This window comes from Aphanomyces invadans (genome assembly GCF_000520115.1).
Source record: "Aphanomyces invadans strain NJM9701 unplaced genomic scaffold supercont1.24, whole genome shotgun sequence".
Lineage (NCBI taxonomy): Eukaryota > Oomycota > Saprolegniomycetes > Saprolegniales > Verrucalvaceae > Aphanomyces > Aphanomyces invadans.
Window position 1 is genome coordinate 880,129 of NW_008580169.1, and position 17,663 is coordinate 897,791.

General features: G+C 56.2%; 8 protein-coding genes across 11 annotated transcripts; 6 read left to right on the forward strand and 2 right to left on the reverse strand.

Annotated features, from left to right (window-relative positions):
• The first annotated feature begins 178 nt into the window (after positions 1-178).
• On the forward strand, positions 179-1,588 carry H310_10131 (hypothetical protein). The gene is made up of 5 exons (XM_008876399.1): positions 179-259; positions 332-544; positions 595-794; positions 846-973; positions 1,021-1,588. Exons 1-5 carry the CDS (start codon positions 227-229, stop codon positions 1,443-1,445), a joined length of 999 nt encoding a protein of 332 aa, XP_008874621.1. The 5' UTR covers positions 179-226; the 3' UTR covers positions 1,446-1,588.
• On the reverse strand, positions 1,077-2,557 carry H310_10132 (hypothetical protein). The gene is made up of 2 exons (XM_008876400.1): positions 2,011-2,557; positions 1,077-1,960 (listed from the first exon to the last, which is right to left on the reverse strand). The coding sequence occupies exons 1-2, from the start codon at positions 2,299-2,301 to the stop codon at positions 1,664-1,666; spliced, it is 588 nt and encodes a 195-aa protein (XP_008874622.1). The 5' UTR covers positions 2,302-2,557; the 3' UTR covers positions 1,077-1,663.
• A 207-nt stretch (positions 2,558-2,764) lies between these two features.
• On the forward strand, positions 2,765-5,878 carry H310_10133 (hypothetical protein). Of its 3 annotated transcripts, XM_008876402.1 has the most exons (8): positions 2,765-3,826; positions 3,881-4,105; positions 4,154-4,356; positions 4,468-4,810; positions 4,864-5,164; positions 5,222-5,306; positions 5,384-5,575; positions 5,638-5,878. In XM_008876402.1, the coding sequence occupies exons 1-8, from the start codon at positions 2,789-2,791 to the stop codon at positions 5,777-5,779; spliced, it is 2,529 nt and encodes an 842-aa protein (XP_008874624.1). In that variant the 5' UTR covers positions 2,765-2,788; the 3' UTR covers positions 5,780-5,878. The 3 variants fall into 3 exon arrangements, with proteins under 3 accessions (XP_008874624.1, XP_008874623.1, XP_008874625.1); XM_008876401.1 differs by having other exon boundaries at positions 4,864-5,306; XM_008876403.1 differs by lacking the exons at positions 5,384-5,575; positions 5,638-5,878 and having other exon boundaries at positions 4,864-5,336.
• A 1,296-nt stretch (positions 5,879-7,174) lies between these two features.
• On the forward strand, positions 7,175-9,108 carry H310_10134 (hypothetical protein). Its single transcript, XM_008876404.1, has 7 exons — positions 7,175-7,384; positions 7,431-7,549; positions 7,599-7,663; positions 7,711-7,897; positions 7,944-8,049; positions 8,105-8,296; positions 8,381-9,108. The coding sequence occupies exons 1-7, from the start codon at positions 7,188-7,190 to the stop codon at positions 8,811-8,813; spliced, it is 1,299 nt and encodes a 432-aa protein (XP_008874626.1). The 5' UTR covers positions 7,175-7,187; the 3' UTR covers positions 8,814-9,108.
• On the reverse strand, positions 8,773-9,149 carry H310_10135 (hypothetical protein; the record flags this gene model as incomplete). The annotated part of the gene is made up of 1 exon (XM_008876405.1): positions 8,773-9,149. One exon carries the CDS (start codon positions 9,147-9,149, stop codon positions 8,847-8,849), a length of 303 nt encoding a protein of 100 aa, XP_008874627.1. The 3' UTR covers positions 8,773-8,846.
• Positions 9,150-9,792: 643 nt separating this feature from the next.
• H310_10136 (hypothetical protein) lies at positions 9,793-12,279 on the forward strand. The gene is made up of 2 exons (XM_008876406.1): positions 9,793-10,747; positions 10,818-12,279. The coding sequence occupies exons 1-2, from the start codon at positions 9,845-9,847 to the stop codon at positions 12,195-12,197; spliced, it is 2,283 nt and encodes a 760-aa protein (XP_008874628.1). The 5' UTR covers positions 9,793-9,844; the 3' UTR covers positions 12,198-12,279.
• A 416-nt stretch (positions 12,280-12,695) lies between these two features.
• H310_10137 (hypothetical protein) lies at positions 12,696-13,212 on the forward strand. Its single transcript, XM_008876407.1, has one exon. It carries the CDS (start codon positions 12,758-12,760, stop codon positions 13,148-13,150), a length of 393 nt encoding a protein of 130 aa, XP_008874629.1. The 5' UTR covers positions 12,696-12,757; the 3' UTR covers positions 13,151-13,212.
• A 58-nt stretch (positions 13,213-13,270) lies between these two features.
• H310_10138 lies at positions 13,271-17,641 on the forward strand. Of its 2 annotated transcripts, XM_008876408.1 has the most exons (18): positions 13,271-13,604; positions 13,647-13,785; positions 13,837-13,899; positions 13,960-14,076; positions 14,143-14,250; positions 14,349-14,488; positions 14,547-14,699; positions 14,795-14,963; positions 15,012-15,085; positions 15,142-15,538; positions 15,584-15,696; positions 15,742-15,862; positions 15,915-15,988; positions 16,035-16,341; positions 16,408-16,956; positions 17,008-17,029; positions 17,096-17,225; positions 17,268-17,641. In XM_008876408.1, exons 1-15 carry the CDS (start codon positions 13,300-13,302, stop codon positions 16,759-16,761), a joined length of 2,634 nt encoding a protein of 877 aa, XP_008874630.1. In that variant the 5' UTR covers positions 13,271-13,299; the 3' UTR covers positions 16,762-16,956; positions 17,008-17,029; positions 17,096-17,225; positions 17,268-17,641. The 2 variants fall into 2 exon arrangements, with proteins under 2 accessions (XP_008874630.1, XP_008874631.1); XM_008876409.1 differs by having other exon boundaries at positions 17,008-17,225.
• Positions 17,642-17,663: the final 22 nt, after the last annotated feature.

Consider the following 17,663-nt stretch of genomic DNA (forward strand, 5'->3'; position numbering starts at 1 on the left):
CCATCAGCATGGTTCACCGCTCGTTTTATCCACGGCGGAAAAAAACAACGTACAGATGGACCCTAAACAACCAAAAGCATACTACGTCCATGTTACCATAAATTTTCTCGAACACTACATGAACTACAGTAATGAACTAGTAAGGGAGGTGATTAGTACTACCATCAAGGTACTAAATCGACAGGACGACCATCGATCTGAGTCGGTGGACCTCACGAGCACAAGTATGCTGCTGTCGCGACGATGCACGATCTTTGCGGTAGAGACGACGCCTCTTTCATGCAGAGTGATCAAATGGAGGACTTCAACCGTGGCATGCATGCGCGTGTAGGGGAAGAAGCGCGCATGCTTCTCGACGGTGAATAAGAGTAACCCGAAGCTGCCGACGCCGCTCGATGAACCATCGTCGGGCCTAGGCCTCGGCACTGCCGTTCTCTTCGGCGGTCTCTTTGCCGCAGGGTACTTTGTCGGTACGTCGATTGGTGTCTTGCCCAGCTATGAATCGATCAAGCGTCAACTTGGAGTGGCGGGCGATAATGTCGAGGTGAGTGTCGTGGGCATCGCGTCCAAAACGTTCTCACGATGTTGTCCAAGCTGAACGTACGGTCAAAAGTCTTCTTTGACGTGGCCATTGACGGCCGCGACGCGGGAAAGATTGTCATGGGGCTCTACGACGACGTCCAGCCCAAGACGGTCGCGAACTTCGTCGCGTTGTGCACGGGTGAGAAGAGTCATCCGAACCAAACATTGCACTACAAGGGCAGCCCGTTCCATCGCATCATTCCAAACTTCATGTTAGCGCCTACGCGTCATCCCAACCTGTCTCCATGACGTTGTAATTGTAGGATCCAAGGCGGGGACTTTACCAACGGCAACGGCACCGGCGGGGTGTCGATCTACGGCGCGCGTTTTCCCGACGAGAACTTGTCCGTGCCGCATATGGGTCCTGGGACGCTCAGCATGGCGAATGCAGGTCTCTTTATCTGCTGACAGTGATGCGCTAAAACGACCGTTCAACAGGCCCCAACACGAATGGCAGCCAGTTCTTCATCTGCACGGCCAACACGGAATGGCTGGACGGCAAGCACGTTGTGTTTGGCAAAGTGATTGAAGGGATGGACGTTGTCGAGAAGGTTTCGTCGTATGGATCTTCACCCCACGGCCGGCCATCTGCCGACATCCGCATCAAGAACTGCGGCCGCTACGCGGACGGCCAAGAAGGCCAAGGGGACGCGGAAATCCCTGCCGGCGCCTTGCAAGCAGATGCCCCGTCGGCAGCAACGTCCGTGGAGGAGATGCAGGAGCGCCTGGACACCCTCCGCGAAGTCGAGGTCCAATTCAAGGAGAAGAAGGAAGCGGTCGACCCGACGCTGTACGAGCAAGTCCTGGCCGACATTGTCGCGGAAAAGGTGCGCTTGAAGAAAGCATTGAAGGCGGCCAAGTAACCATGGGAGAATAAAAGAACGAGTTTAAAAACGTGGTCGCAATTAAAACCCACCCCCTGTTTGACTGAACGGAAGAAAACAACACATTAAAGAACAAACTCTTACATAAAAGACCGCTCGCGTCGGAAATAAAAGAATTCGTGGTGTGCAGTACAAAACTTAAAACGACACCACGGGCGGCGGCGGTGCACGCGGCTGCTGTGTCGGCGTCTGGTCAATCAACATGGATTGCGCCAAGGACGACCGGCGATGCGACGCGGCAGTCTGCGGCGGATGCGACTGCTGGAACGTCTGAGATCGATAGTTGTCCCTGTAGAAGCGAGCATCTTCATGGGCATGCTTGTCGGTGGCCCGCGACGCAGTGCATGCTTTCCGCCACGATACAAGGACACACACGAGCACGACGAGCATGAGGACGCCGGACGCGATGGCAAGGGCAACTTGCCACATTGCAAGGGTCGTGTCCATGGGTATAGCCGCTGGGTTAGTCGTAGTTGCCCCGGGTACCAAGTTATCTAAACGAAAACGTCAAAGCAACTCCGGTGGATGCAGACGGGCACCGTACTTGGAGACGAACTGCTGGGACTTGGTTTGCCGCCTGGAGTCGCAGTGATTGATGAAAACAAGGGAGTTGTCGTGGGCGCGATACTGGGTGTGGTGGGGCAGTTGCCTGTGCATCAGAAGGCAAGTTGGTGAAACAATCGTTGCAACGTAAAGGATGGAGACTCACGGCAGTCGTACTGCTGATCGCCACACTTGTCGCCAACCGCGGGGTTCCCCACCAAGTAGTCCCCTGCCAACGACAAGCACAGAAAGAAATTTGGTTCGCCTTGGAAACAGTCGCACGTCGGTCCATCGCTGCATGGGCAGTTCTTGGCGCCGTTGGTGTCCTTGACGAAGCCGCCCCACCTGGTTTTGTTTGTGCAAACGGTCTTGGCGCAGTCCTTCCCTGGCCCGGCAGCTTCGGTCACGTGAAGAACACACGCGACAATACACAGCAACATAGCCAAGGAAGCGCGGGGCATCCGTCGTCGAAGCATCGGTCGAGGCGGCGCGGAAGCACGACGCGGACCCAGTTGGTAATGGGAACCGAACAGGTTTCGGGTTTGTCCTTTAGTGGTACCCCCCCATGTATTTGAATGGGAGCTTGTTTTTGAGGTACCCCTATGTCGCACCCCCTCAAACTGAACTCTCGTCCCAGTCTAAGTAATATAGGGTTATCTCAACAAGTGGATCTTAAACGCACGTTATATGGACAAACGTGAATAAAACGTATCGGGTTTTATTTTCCCACGTTTTTTCAGGAATGCATGCTCCGACCGTTTCATGGCCCGTGGACCGCCATGCGAGGGTCGCTGCCGCTGGACGACCCCGCTGGCGTGCAAATTCCGCCGTTCGATGCAAACGAGCTATCTCCATCATGCGGACCATCCACTGGAGGCACCAAGTTCATCATCCATGGCACTGGCTTCAATTTTTGCGGTAATACGGATCTGCAGGCATCGCCGGTGGCGCTCACGCCGTCGTGGGCGCAACCGACGGATCTCGACGATGCCAAGGTCCGATTCATGCACGGCAACACGATCCTCGCGTCCGTGGCGGCGACGATCTTCAACTCGTCCAAGATCGAATGCAAAACTGTCCCGTACACCTGCCCGTTGCTTCACGCCACGTGCAAGTCGTGGGGAACTGTATCGTTGTGGATATCTGTTCGCGGCAGTCCCTACGTCCAGTGCAAGCAGCCATTCGTATACTACCAGCAGCCGTCCATTTTCCACGTAAGCCCTCTTGCTGTGTCGCTTGCCGCCGTCGCGAGCGATCAAGTGGATCTGTCGATGCGGTTGACTTTAGCCGAGACACCGCAGCATGTGCATGCCCCAACGCAACGTGAGCGCCTTGCCTTGGACGTGAAAACTCACTCGATGGTGTTTCGCGTCCTCTTGCACACATCTACAACGACGAAAGTCGTGCACGAGTCGCTTCGAGGCAACGTCGTGCTGCCTGACGACGGCGCGACCGATGGAGTGGCCGTGTCCGTGCATCTACCGGCACATCTTGCAGTCGGCACGTACTCGCTTCAAATGACGTTCAATTTGATCGATTTCACGGCGGCAGCATCGATCACAGAGCCCGACGAAACCTCATGGACATCTTGGCGAGGTCACGGCCTATTTACCATTTTCGCACCTCCGATCTTGACAGGGGTGTCGCCGCCATCATGTTATTACATCGAAGGACAAACGTTGCAGATCCATGGGCTGCATTTGGCTGCTCCGGCGGTACGTCGTCGGCAAGATGCCGGCGGCAACCACAGAGCGATCGTGCGCTTCACCAAAGCCACACCAATTTCGTCATCCCAACATGACCAGCGGCACTACCAGGTGATAGTCGACATTGTGGCATACACTGCCTGACGCTCATGGCCGCTCCTCCAGGTCGAAGCGATGCTGGCCACGAACGACATGACGACGCTCGTCGTTCAAAGCCCTCGGTTCAACGACCCTGGTCACTACGACGTTGCAGTCTCCGTCAACGGTGGTGCTCATTTCAGTTCGACGACGGCGGCTCCGCTGCTTGTGTACCTCAAGCCTTCGTGCGAGTTCGTGTCGCCGGCGCATGGAGTGTCCATGGGCGGCACGGACCTCCACCTTCGCCTCTCTGTACGTGGTTACATCCTCTTGGAAGGAATCGATGCTGACCCGTTGCAGTTTGGCTACGCCCGCAGCCACGACGACCGTCCCAACATCGCTCTCGAGGACTCGACCTTCGACGATCCCCATGGCCTCATCCGCGTGCGATTTTACGTCCTGCACACGTCCGAGCTCCTTCAAACCGTCCCCGGCTTCGTCTCGTCCTGCCGTAAGTTTATCCATTGCACGACGCCGCGGAACGCCATGGTCGACCAGTTTCGGTACGCCATGTGCTTGTTTGAAACGAATCGTGGCGTTTGCGTTGCTTGAACGATGGCTGGCATGGTTTGGCACACACAACGAAATTCATCTCACTTGAATGTGCTGGCAAGTCATTCGCAGACGGAAGCGATGGCGCTGCAGGTGAGCCTGGATGGCGGCATCGTGTTCTTTCCCGTGGCACCCAAGGCGCCGTTCACGTACTACGCCCCGCCCAAGCTACGCCGGTATGCGCCGCTGCAAGGTCCAGCGACGGGCGGCACGATCCTCCACTTGCATGTGGGTGTACCCATTCCCGACACGTTTCGGTGCCACTTGCGATTCCGCGGCGCCAAACTCTACCACGACGTCCATGACGTTCCAATGACAAAGTCCATGGACGGACTCACGCTGTCTTGCAGGACACCGTCATGGACGCTCGAGCCGGGCGAAGGGCACGCGATGGCGCTGGTCGAAGTACGTCGTCTCTGCGATCTCTCCCACGGCGCCAGCGCTCATGGTTATGCCAGTTAACCCTGAATGGCGTGGACTACTTCAGCGACCTGACCGAGTTTGAGCCGTGTACGCACTCGGTCTTTACAGGATATGGTCAGCACTTTTGCTACTTTGCGCCGCCGCGGCTATCGTCCATTTCGACCAAGTTTCTGTCGTGTCGGGGCGACGACGACGTCGTGATCGATGGCGCGGGCCTGCGCGACTTTGGCGGCGCGATTCGCGTGGCGTTCTCGAACGGGAAAACGACCAAGTACGTGGACGGAACGCTTGATCGCGACCATCGCGTGGTGTGTCGAGCGCCGCCGTTCGCCCCAGGTCTGCTGCATCCATCCGTGGAATGGACGGTTGGGGTTTGAAACATGGAATGGACAGGACGCTGCGACGTCGCTGTGGCACTCAATGGCCAACAGTTCACGGGCACGTGGACGGTCGGGAACCACTTACAACTGGATTCCACGTACGTGCCGCGTCCTTGTTTGAGGGAGGCATGCCTGGGCAGCGACAACTCGTCTTCACAATGGATGTTGGCCGCAGGCTCGACTCGCCGACCCTCGTCCACTTTGTACAAGAGCCCGTCTTTACCACCCTCGCGCCGGCGCGAGGACCCAAGGCCGGTGGCACCGAGCTGCGCATCTTCGGCGACCATTTCGTCGACACTGGCCAGATCCGCGTGCGATTCGCGTCGTCGATGGGGTTTGAAGCCGTCGTGCCAGCCACTGTGACCAAGTACGCGTTTGCCTCGAGCGTTGGTTGGGAATCGTTGTGGTCTCACGTGGGTTGTGTCCCAGTGGCGTACTCCAGTGCATGACGCCGAGATGCCCAGTCTCCTCTGGACAAGGCATTGCGGTCGCTCTCGAGTGGGCGCTTGCCGACGGCTCGGCGTTTCGCGGCCACACGACTAAGCTCAAGCCCGTCTTTATCTATGAATGACATGGACGTTTTCCGCGACAACGGATCGCGTACATGAAAATTTCCTCGAGTGAACGTTGATGACGGTGGGTCAGCCGCCATGGGCACCGAATTTGAGTCGAGAGAGGTTCGCAGAGGGCGACCCGAGACTTGCCCAGTCGAACGCATCTTTGGCACCTCCTCGCGCCGCGCATGTCGCCATTTACTCTTCTATAGTCGATCTATCGACATGGTTTTCGGCCGTGGGTCGGAGGGCTCGGACGGGGCGCCAAGGGCGACCTCTCAAGCGAACGATGGAGTCGCGCCAGCGCGGACATTAGGTCGAAGGGCGGGTTTCGTGCACTTTGTTCCTTGATCCAACCGCAAAAGATCGCCGCGCAATGGAACGGCATAGATTTCTTGGCCATGTGACTCGTCGTAATTTCAACACAGCAAAAACCAAGCCGACGTACAGCGCGCGCATCTTCCATGACGGTTTGAAATGGCCAACAACACGGCGGCTTTCCAAAGTACAATTCCATCGCCAACACCAACCGCCATCGCATTGCGCCTCCGACACGATACTGCCACGTCCCCCTTGTTCCAGGGTGTACTCGTCATGACGATCCTTGGGTCTTTATCGTCCGTTCTCACCGCTGCGCGCGCCACGACGGACCGCGATCCCTCCTTTGCCCCTATCTTGTTGGACGTTGCGATTGTGCCAAGCGGATGCTGGGTTCACTGCAGTACTGAACAACCTAGAGCCTCCAGCTGCGGACGCCCTCGCTAAAATTCCCACGAGAGTCAATTGCAACGCATTGTATGCCGTCGTTCAGGCCACCGCGTTGAGTCCCTCCGCTCCCTCCTGGGGCGAAGTCACTGGCAATTCCCTCGTCGACGTCCTGCAAAACCTCATGGCCGTTCATACAGATCGTGCACATGCAACGAATCCAGGGGTGTCAACTGCCACGGCGGCGTGCATGGCAAGTGCACTTCCGTCATGGCCATGTTGTCGAGTGTATAATGTACGGTTCAAGCTATAGTTATCCACGCATACAATCGGTCTGGATTTTGATCTTTAGCGACGCAGCACAGGAGCTCCAAGAAGCGGTCTGCGCTGATACGACTAGCGTCCACACCAAAATTCTAGCTCCATTACACTACCTCTGTATGTGTTTCGCCCTCGGACTCCCCTGTCGGCGTCAACGAACACTCCTTCGACTGCGGGGAGGACCATCTGTCACAAGAAGTGTTCGACGAGCTCTGCGTACTCCAGCACAACGCACCCCCTGGTGGTACCTCGAGGCGTCCTCGCGGCCTCATGGCGGCGACGCACTGGGTCGCCCTCCACTTCCTGGGCTCTCTCCAAAATCCGATCATTTGACGAAACGTCGTGATCCGAATAATATCCGGATACCGCCCCCATGGGCAACAAAGATTTGGGTCGAACATGGAACTGAGAGCGCCGTTGCTGCTGCCAACATCGCAGCCGCTTCGCCATGGCGAAGACGATATGAAAGCCCATCTGCAGAGAGATGGAGAACAGCGCAAGAACACATGGATCGACAGCATGTTTATCGTGGTCGCCAACGTCGTCGGCATCGGTGTTTTGGGCCTCGCTCACGCCTTTTCCAAGCTCGGATGGATGTCCGTATGATCACAATACGAGCTTTCCCTCACGTGCTGTGACTAGATGGGGCGCCCTGCTTCTTGTATCTACGCTGGCAGGCTCTCTCTACAGCGGCATCCTCATGACTCGCATGAAATGCCACGTTCCCCACGCGGTCGTATTCGCCGACCTTGGTTACGAAGGTATTCGCACCCGTTCACCCCATCGTCCTGCCACTCATTTTCTGGGCAGCGTACGGCAACCTCGGGAAAGCCTTCGTCACTCTCTTTGGGTACACATACATCATCGGGACCTGTGTAAGTCTTCGTGTGTCTTCACCTCGCAACGTCATGAACCTGCGTAGTTTTCGTTCCAGTTGACTGCATCGCTGTTCCTTCAAGAAATGATTAACGGACTTTGCTTCGTCTACTGCGCCCTCATGGTGGCCGCGCTTGTTCTCCCTTTGGCGCAGTATCGCAGTTTCACCGAGATGAACTCGATCGCGGTGGTCGGCGCAGTGTCCATGATCGTCCCAATCCTAGTCATCCTTGGTACGTGTGTCGTGGAGCTGCCCTCGACTCCAACGTCGCCTTCTAGTCGAGATCGCGTGGCGCGGGAATGTCCAGCCGACAACGACGTCGTGGGTGTCGAATGCAACTTTCGACGCCGCCGTCGTCGCTTGCATGGATGTGGTGTTTGCAATGTACGTGCTATGTGTGTCTTTTAAAGGATTATTTGTTCTTTTAATGCGAGTGTAGGTCTGGCCACGTCTTTTTTGTAGAAATCATGTCGGAAATGCGCGATCCACGCGAATTTTCCAAGTCGATCGTTGCCGCCACATCCTTCTTCACGGTCGTGTACATCCCGATGGCCGTCGTGGGCTACTACTTTGTCGGTGAAGTCGTGACAAATCCCATCACGAACAACATGGCGAACTTGACGATGCGCCGGTACAACATTTCTCATTGGTGGATTTCAACCAATCAGTGCCTTCACGACTGTTTCCAGTCTTTTAATGCAGAATGTATGTGTAGGTGGTGCTCGATCTTCATCTTGTGCCACATTGTGGTTGCTTATGTGATGGCGGTCATGGTGCTCGCGCGGGCAGTCGAGCAGCGGGTGCTCCACCGATCACACGAAAAGAGCAAGCACGCGTCCGTCGCGAATCGAACGGCGTGGCTTGGAATCACTGGTTCGATTGTGTGTACGAGTTTCCTCGTCTCGAACGTCGTGCCGTTCATCAATGACCTCCTCGGGTTTGTTGGGGCCATCAGCGGTGTCACCACGACATATGTGTTTCCGTTCCTCCTTGCTCCTGTGATTCTCCGAGACGAAATGACGCGGGGGCATGCGCGCGTCCTGCACGGCGTTGCAGTTGCGAGTACCGTTGTTGCCATCGTCGGGGTGATCAGCTCCGTCCATCGCATGGCAAACTCATACGAGACAAAGGCCCCGTTCTCCTGTTAAACACTATTTTCGGACACCATTTGTCCATATATTCTACGTGGAGGGAGTGTCATGCCTCATGGACGTCGACGGTCGGAGGTGCGAGGACACATGCGAGATCGAACTAAACTCGTCGTGGAAACTTGCGTGGTCGCGGGGTTGCTTCGCCAACGCTCGTTTGGGCTGCTGGTGTCTCTGTGCAGCTTCTCGGCGATGGTACTCGTCAATTTCTTCCTCGAGATCTTCCTTCACATCGAGCCGCGTCGGTTCCCGTCGCAGCATCTCCCGCAGTTCCTCGACGATCGCTGTGTTCGGGTGACCACGCAATGCTGCATGGCATTTGGTCTCGTCCAACATGACACCACGACAAGATATACCCATATATGCCATGGTGATTTATGTCCCGAGGAATGTTGTTCTATTGTGTAAGTCATTTAAAAACTTCTTACTATTCAACGTTGAATTGACAATTTTTCGTAAGCGAAGCCTTCATGTGCTTGATATCAAAATATCCAAAAACGATATTTTGGTGAGATTATTGTTCACATGGATTGCACCACAAGTGTCATCAACACGGACGGACCTTGAAGTTACAACATACAGAGGGCTTAAACCCTTGCACGGCTCAAGAAAGCACACGATGTCGTTGGACTTTGAGTATGCCTGCTCTTTGGCGGGTATGTCGTGCGAGCAGTAGAGCATGCCGATCGTCCCACCTGTGTGTGGCCCTGGAATCGCGCATCTTCCAGGGTGGGTGTGACAGGGGCGTCATTTTATTGACGCGAAACAGGTGCCTTCAAAACTTTAAACAGGGTGTTTGTATTACCTCGGGGTACTTTTTTTATTGCGCTGGCTTTTTTGAGAGAGAAGCCTTGGGCATGGGAAACGCGTTGATTGGCTAAAAATATGAATATCAGCCAATCCGATTTAAACTTGACGTTGACGGTATAACATTGGCGATAAAGTATGCCAGAGTATTCGCGTGGTACATATACAAAAATATCCCCGGGCTCGGCAAGGCGGCACGCGCTCTCCACGACGGACGCGCTTGAATGATGCAGATGGAGGAGAGGAAAGCTCTTCCACATGGGATGAGTGCATCATCATCATCCATTGGACAGCACCACCATGCAACATCCACAACCAACTCGATGCATCCAGGCGCACCGATGAATTCAGGCACCACCCCCGTCGGCGACAGCAGCACGACGACGTCGCAGGACCATGTACAGCATATGAACGGATCGTCGAAAGGCGATATGGCATATTACCAAGGCGGAAACATGCAAGGATACCCCCCGCAGCAGAATTGCATGATTGGAACACGACGGCAAGCAACGTGCCCAGTGTGCATGTCCCACACGATCCCCCCCAATATCGTGCTCGAACCGTGCCAGCATCAATTCCATTATCAATGCATTGAAGTGTACACGCAGAACGCCAAAATCTGTCCGGTTTGTCGTGTGCCTATCCAGCGGCATCTTCCACTCACCCGCCCCGCGACGACCATGCAGGAGCAGCAGCAGCAGCAACAACATCAACACCACCACCAACCCGACTACACGACACAAGCACCACCAGGCTATTCTTTGTCGTCGTCGAACCAGCAACAACAGCCTCCCCATCACCTCGTGCACAACAATGCGATACAGTCTGGTCCGTCCGCTGGAGCCGGCCACTTTGCAAGCGCAAGCGTGTACGAGTTGCCACCCGAGGTCTTTCTCGACAACTCTTACGACCAGAGCAGCAATACCTCGATGCACTCGGCGAAAATGCGCAAGGGCAAGTGGACGTCGGAGGAGGCCGCGTACTGTGACAGGTTGATCGAGGAGTTCAAGCACGGGAACCTCCCGCTTGCGGAAGGCACGACGTTGCGCACATTTCTAAGCAAGTTGCTCAACTGCGATCCCATGCGGATATCGAAGAAATACACGGGGAACCAGTGCATCGGCAAGGTGCGTCTGACATCGCTCGTCTTCGAGCATTCCATCCATGATCTTCCACTCACTGCCACTCCATGTCCAGATCATTTTCCGCCGCAAGTCCAAGGAACCGACAAAGGACGAGATCGAAACGACGCGAAAGCAACTGGCCGAGCTCGAACGCATCTACCTCGATCGGGAGCGGATGAACCAACAGCGCCGAGAAAAGCGTCTCGAGTCTGAAGTGAATCGCGACCGCAGTCGACTCCTCTCCAACGCACGCAGCATCGTGTACACACCACCGACGCAACCCACACTGCTCCACCAGCCACCACCTCACCCCGGCCAGCCACATCCCGGCTACATCGCCAACCATCTCCACGGCGGCATGACCCATCCGCACTCGCACGCCCCGTACCAGCCACCACAGCAACCATATCACCAGTCACAATTCCAGCCACCCCCATCGTACGCCCACCAACACCACCAACCTCCTCCATCGTCCGATGTATCGGCCCAGCCGCAGCAGTCGCAGCGATCCACGCAGCACACCAAATCCCCTCCCGCTACTTCAAAGGAAGCTGAAAACACGCATTCCAATATTAGCACGATCAAGGCCGAAGGCACCGCCTCGGCGTTGTCGCTGGGCGGCGGCGCGGCGGCAACGTCCGCTGGGACCGTCTTGACATCCACGATGAAGCGAGACCATAGCTTGGCGATGATGCACTCGGACAAGGACCTGCCGCGAATTTCATCGGTGGACTCGTTCTCGTCCTTGTTTCCCCGCATCGCATCGCTGGATTGCTTCCAGAGCCTGCACCCGACCACGTCGGCAACGTCGCATCGGCTACCGCACCACCACGCGGCGCCGCACCACGACAGTAGCAGCTTGTACCGGTCGCCGTCACTCGAGTGCCTCAACACGATCCCGAGGGTCGGTTCGTTGGAGCAATTTTCCAACTTTATCGCCAACATGCCCCCCGAGCCGACCACCAAACCGCCGTCGTCTACAGTGTCGGCGACAAGCAACTCGACGAGCAACGCTAGCAACGACCAGAGCAATGCCGGCGCAACCAGTCCCCCCAAACCCACAAGCGCAACCCACACGTCCGTGGGAGCGCCGTCGACGTCCAAGCCGCCGACGTCGTTTCCAAGGATCGCATCCCTGGACCGCCTCAACTTGCCGCGGGGACCGTCCATGGATCGGCTGCCGCGCATTAATTCGACGGACGGGTTCCTCCACCACGTGCCATCGCTCGGAAGTCTCAGCGCATTCGGATCGTTTAGTAACTTTAGCTCGCTCAGCAACACAAAGGACAAAGGGACCACGTCCACCGGCGGCCACTCGTCGATCGAGGACATTTTGTCGCTGGTCGCGGCGTCCGAGGGGGGGTCGGACAAGAAGCGGAAATCGCCGTCGTACACGAACCTCGCGTCGCTGGCGGACCAGCACGTGGACAAGAAGCCCGCCCATGGATTGTAAAGTGTCGTTTGCAGTGGAGTAGTCTGCCAAACGTTGTAATTTCGACCCTGTACGATTCATCGAGGCGTTCGCTGCGCCGCGGGGAAGGATGCATGACCTTACCCGTCTGTCGAGACGCAATGTAAACACCGCAAACACTCCACTGCGGCTGACTTCATGCCTGCGTGGATGCAGAGTGCTGCTTCATACGAGATGCATTCAGAGATGTCGACTTCTGTACCAAACCGACAGGAACGCCACATTCGCGTCCGTTTGCTTCACGCGGGGTAGAGGCGATGCATGCTTGGATGGAATGGCGTGGGAGACGCGTCCGAGCACCCACGAGGTGTAAGCAGTACCTGCAACGAGCGCGAGCCACGTCGATGGAGGTATTGCTGGCTCGAGAAGGCGCTCGAGGTCCTGGCCTTCCTGCTTGTTGGTGCACCGCGAATGTCGACGACGCAACATTCGCGATTTTTGACGATAAGTGTATTGCAATGAATTTCACGAATATTTATTGCCCGTTCCAACGAAATTTGCGAATTCTTTCAATTCGTGGAATACTACTGAACATTCGAACGATGGAACCGCGGGTTGGCCAAGACTACGTTGTGCATGTGGGCAAATCGCTGAACGAAAGTGATGACGAATCCTTGGATGTGCACTGCAGCTTTCGGTACGAATTCCAGCCTGCGTCCGTTGACACCCGCGTTCCTGGGCTTGTCAGCACCGACAGCGCCGGCAACACGATGGTGGTCAGCGTGGCTCACGCCAATGCACCTGGTGGGATCGAATTCAAAGGCAAGGTCACCGAGAACAAGGACATCGAGTGCATCTTGATCTTTGACCCAGAAACGGACTCATTTACGCTGGAGAAGCTGCCTCTTTCATGCGCCCAGCTCCGTCACGTCCGGAAATCCACGCGACCGTCGAAATCGCCGACCCGACCGTCCAAGCGACACCAACTGACATGACATAATTTATGAATCCTCGTACTTTGATTGGCTCCATTTTCGTATAATTGAGCATTCTTCGCGAGAAATGAATGAAAAAACGCACGAAAATCGACACAAGGTCGACATGATTCGCCGGGTGTTGGATCCATCGACGGTGTGGAATCGGCATGGTGAACTTCGGTGTCAAGCATCGCAAGGCGGGAAAGCCAGAGATGGCCGCGATATCGTGGCGATGGGTTGCAGTCCCGATCTTGGTGGGCATCGTGGCACTTGCATGGCTGCATGCGTTTGAAGCGCCAGTCCCGACAACGGAGATGCACCTGCGATCGTTTGAATCGTGGATTCGTCAGCACGGGGGCCGCATTGGAGACGTGCAGCTCGCGGTGTACCCTGGAATGGGCATTGGAGTCCAAGCGACAAACGATATCGACGAGATGGACGAAGTGCTGTACTTGCCTCGTGAGCTTGTCATGTACGACCCCTCGAATCGACAGTCTCTCCATGGTCATGTTAGTTGCCGCGACACCATGACAAAGCACCTTCCACGTGGTTTTCTGCATGCCGGTCCTCATGCAGATGACGATCTGCTTGCTGCGTTCTTGCTGCTTGAGCGCTTGAAAGGCCCTGCGTCGAAATGGGCCCCTTATCTCGCAGTACGCATTCGCCAGGACGTCCAGCACGTCTGACGCGTTCCGCACACGTAGGTCTTGCCCAAGGCCATTCCATCCCCCATGACGTTTACCACGGACGAAGTACTTGCGCTTCAAGTACCTTTCCACATTCCTTTCAGCTTGGAACCTGACGCGCATGTCGATTTGGCATTGTAGGATGCCGGTCTCATCCAGTCCATCTTCGACGCCAAGAAGGAGACGGCCGCGGCATTCACAGCGCTAGCCAAAAAACTGTCCAGCATCTTGAAGAAGCGCAAAGCGGGCTTGACTTTGGTATGGAGCTCTGACGCCAGCTTCGCCGACTTCGTCCTCCTCATGGCTGGATGGGTGGTCGGGTAGGATGACTACATTTGGGCTCGAGCCGTGCTCGATTCCCGAGCCCTTACAATCCAAGGCACTCGGTATCTCGTGCCATTTGCGGACATGTTCAATGGCCAGGCCCATCCCGTACGTTTGCATGAACTCATTGCTTCCTGTCGCCATGATGCCCTTCCTCGCACGATTTCCTCTCATTGCATGCCGTAATATGGTCATACCTTACATAGACGACGCGACCGGCCAACAACGGCGCTCGATTCCTGGAATTCCACCAGGTCTCCCCCGACGGCGTCCGCATCCTGGCCGACCGGAGCTGTGCCAAAAACGACCAACTCGTCGAAGATTACGGCGACAACGACAACTACATGTAACATTCCTACTGCGTAATCTCCGCTCGGTCGCTCACTCAAGAGAACCTTGTGTAGCTATCTGGTGCACCACGGGTTTACCATGTCGGCAAACCCGTTCGACTGCGTCCGCCTGGCGCTACCATCGCCGCTGTCGCCGTCCGCAGCGCACTTGCTTGCGTCGTTTGGCGTGCCGTCGTCTACGTCCATTTGCGTCCAGCCGAGTGGAGTGTACGTCATGTGTGCCCTTCTTTCGCCGCATTCGATGGCTGGGCATGCATGGATGGAATGTGGCGGCGACCGGGTGCTGAGCCGTTGTCTTGTAGAACGACGGATGTCGTCGGGTGGGCGATTCTTCAAGCACACGTCATGGACGACGCCGACGTCGCTGCGTGTGCGAAATCGAGAGATTGCCTCGACTTTTCGTCGGGCAATGTCATGTCGATCGAAAACGTGGCCCGGTGGGTGCGTTCGCGAGCCGTCAGCACCCTCATGGTAGGCCGCGCCGTCGCACCGATGTCTTGACCGAGCAGTGTCATGTAGGCGCTGGACACGTCAGCCGACGATGACAAGCACGTCTTGGCTGTCCATGCGACGTCGCTGTCGCCAGCGATGCTGTAAGCCACTTGACGAGCTGTCTTGCATGGGGCACAATCGATGGAGGTCATGGTAGGTTGGTCGTGACCTTTCGCCTTCAACGAAAGCTTCTCCTTCAAGATTTGGTGGCGTCCTTGTCGCCGTTTCCCTCGGTCCATCTCGACGCCAGTGCGGTCGACGCAGTGCCCGCCGCCACGACTGCCGACCACCCGTCGTCTGCACAAGACAAGGTCGCGCGCTTTCACGCGTGGCTTGCCCACTCGTCTTTGATCAATAAACTCCGCGTCGAGTATATTGGCCACGGGATGGGATATGGAACGTTTGCTACGCAAGCCATTGCTGCGGACGACATTTACTTGGCGGTTCCAACAGCCCTCGTCATGGACACGGCGTCTGCGATGCACACCGCCGACCTCGCCGCGGTGTTTCGACATCTCGAGCGAACGTCCGGCCACCGCGACAAGATGCACGAAGTACGTTCAGCACTACGTCAGATCGCGTCTCATGGCGTTGTGTAGCTGCTGCTCCACGTCATGCACGAAGCATTTGTCCGCCGCGACGCGTCTGCCTATGCGCCATACTTGGCCATGCTTCCGTCGTTGGAGGACGGCGCGGTGCCGTTGACGTACTCGTACGGGGCAGCATCGCCCGTGCATGGGTTGACACTTTAGTGTAGGAAGGCCCAAGTTGGCGTCCTCGAAGCCGTCGACTTGCATCGGGCCGTGCTAGCGTACCAGCACCAAGTTGAACGATCGTATCGAGCGATGCAGCGGGTCGTGTTTGCAAAATTTCCAAAGGTGTCGGACCGAGTTGTTTTCAAGAGTGTTTCTCGATCGAAGCTGTGGGTAGATCTTCCCGCCCGCGGTCTTCACATGGGAGCGGTATCGATGGGCTCGATTCATCCTGGACACGCGCAGTATTTGGTAACAACTCGTCACGATGCACGGGGCCGGATTCATGTGCATGCAGGTGGCATGGCGAACGACATTTGGTCCCCATGCTCGACATGGTCAACTGCAAGGAAGGCCCGACGAACGAAGCCCCCGCTCGAGTCCACACGACGACGCTGTCGGAGGACGGTCGGACGGCCGTCACGAAAGCAGCATGGGCATTTCCCGAAAACGCGCAAGTGCTTGAAAACTATGGCCAGCCCAACTGGATCTACTTGCTGTACCATGGCTTTGTCTTGCCTGTGAACAGCCACGACTGTGTGCACATTCGGCTCGATTTAGAAACCCCTTTGCAAACACTCGAGCCCGACTCGGCGCTGTACCAGGTACGCTTGCCCTCGCGCGTTTGTGGAGACTGTGACATGCACGATCGATGCGTGCGTGCGTGGTAGGCGTCCATGGCGAAGGTGCGCCAAGCAGGCCTCACGTCGCTGCATCCTGACTTTTGTCTGTCCAATACACCCGTCCCGAAGCAAGCGCTTCTCACCGCGGCACTGTACGTGGAGCTGCAAACGATGACGGATGCTTCGTTCGGCATCACGGACGAGGGGGATGCAGCCACGGCGCGCGAGATGAAGGCGCTGCGTTTGGTCTTGCAGAAGCGTCGCGACGCTCTCTCGTCGACGGAGATCCCTTCGTCCGTGGCGAAGGTTGAGGTCATGCGCGCATATATGGAGCAGCAGCACCTCCTCCTTGCACGCCTCATCGACACCCTCGACACGAAGTTGAACGAGCCGCTCATGTAACGCGGTTCAAATGTCCATCGCGAAGTCCGGATAATGGAGAGCAACGTTATCCGTATGTTTTATTGTTCCACGCGGCATTTCGCAACGGAACATGACGTACGTGTCTGGGGGACAAGTGATCGAGAAGCGGTCGTGGCTGCGGCTGTCCATCGTACCAGATATGTTCTGGGGCATACTTGGCATCTTCCAGCTCTTGTACGTGCTAATGTGGCCGCCATGTGTCGTGACTTTCTGCTGTTGTTGTAGCTTCTCAACGTTTTTTGGCGGAGTACGACGACATCGCATCATCTTCGAGCTAGTACGTCATGGTTACATGTATTGATGGGCGTTTTAGGAAGCACCCAAATCGAATCATCGCTCGTCCGCACGACGAGGTGGTGGTGGCGGTGGATCTGGCGGTGGAGGGGGTCCCGGTGGACCGAGACGTCCCATCGGTCGCCTGCAACCAGCGACCTGCGTCCCAGGTGCCGCTTGGCCATGTTTCGTTCCTCATATGTCTTTGCTAGCTGGAGGGTCATGAGGTTAAGCATCCATGTGGTTGCGACTGAATGGTCCATCACGCGACATCCCGTCGCAACGCACATGATGCGCCTCGTGCTAAAGTGGCGCGAGGAATGACCCATCTACCCAAGCATCATCGACTTATCAGCATGACTTTGCGGCACGCAACCCCATATTGCGGAAGTGCCACAGACGACAACGATAACGATTTCGATGGTGCCACCCACCCATGCTCTCTTCTTCCGCTAGTTGATTTCATTTTAACCTGAGCATTGCATTGGCAACATGCTGGAATTCCACGCTCCAAGGAACATGTAGGATATTTCTACTGATAGTTTTTAAAATGCACACAATATTTAATACCTATTTTTCAATACTCTGTACATTTGCAAGTGTGATGA

Coding starts and splice junctions, on each gene's coding strand:
- H310_10137 (XM_008876407.1), top strand. CDS start 12,758: ATGGAACCGCGGGTTGGCCAAGACTACGTTGTGCATGTGGGCAAATCG.
- H310_10132 (XM_008876400.1), bottom strand. CDS start 2,301: ATGGACCGACGTGCGACTGTTTCCAAGGCGAACCAAATTTCTTTCTGT. Junction 1,961..2,010: donor TCCCAGCAGTTCGTCTCCAA/GTACGGTGCCCG, acceptor GTTTTCGTTTAG/ATAACTTGGTACCCGGGGCA.
- H310_10136 (XM_008876406.1), top strand. CDS start 9,845: ATGATGCAGATGGAGGAGAGGAAAGCTCTTCCACATGGGATGAGTGCA. Junction 10,748..10,817: donor GGAACCAGTGCATCGGCAAG/GTGCGTCTGACA, acceptor CTCCATGTCCAG/ATCATTTTCCGCCGCAAGTC.
- H310_10138 (XM_008876409.1), top strand. CDS start 13,300: ATGGTGAACTTCGGTGTCAAGCATCGCAAGGCGGGAAAGCCAGAGATG. Junction 13,786..13,836: donor AATGGGCCCCTTATCTCGCA/GTACGCATTCGC, acceptor CCGCACACGTAG/GTCTTGCCCAAGGCCATTCC. Junction 15,863..15,914: donor TGTTTGCAAAATTTCCAAAG/GTGTCGGACCGA, acceptor AGCTGTGGGTAG/ATCTTCCCGCCCGCGGTCTT.
- H310_10134 (XM_008876404.1), top strand. CDS start 7,188: ATGGAACTGAGAGCGCCGTTGCTGCTGCCAACATCGCAGCCGCTTCGC. Junction 7,664..7,710: donor CATACATCATCGGGACCTGT/GTAAGTCTTCGT, acceptor GAACCTGCGTAG/TTTTCGTTCCAGTTGACTGC. Junction 8,297..8,380: donor GCGAACTTGACGATGCGCCG/GTACAACATTTC, acceptor ATGTATGTGTAG/GTGGTGCTCGATCTTCATCT.
- H310_10133 (XM_008876402.1), top strand. CDS start 2,789: ATGCGAGGGTCGCTGCCGCTGGACGACCCCGCTGGCGTGCAAATTCCG. Junction 5,307..5,383: donor CACTTACAACTGGATTCCAC/GTACGTGCCGCG, acceptor TGTTGGCCGCAG/GCTCGACTCGCCGACCCTCG. Junction 5,576..5,637: donor GTGCCAGCCACTGTGACCAA/GTACGCGTTTGC, acceptor GTTGTGTCCCAG/TGGCGTACTCCAGTGCATGA.
- H310_10131 (XM_008876399.1), top strand. CDS start 227: ATGCTGCTGTCGCGACGATGCACGATCTTTGCG. Junction 545..594: donor TGGCGGGCGATAATGTCGAG/GTGAGTGTCGTG, acceptor ATGTTGTCCAAG/CTGAACGTACGGTCAAAAGT. Junction 795..845: donor CGCATCATTCCAAACTTCAT/GTTAGCGCCTAC, acceptor TTGTAATTGTAG/GATCCAAGGCGGGGACTTTA.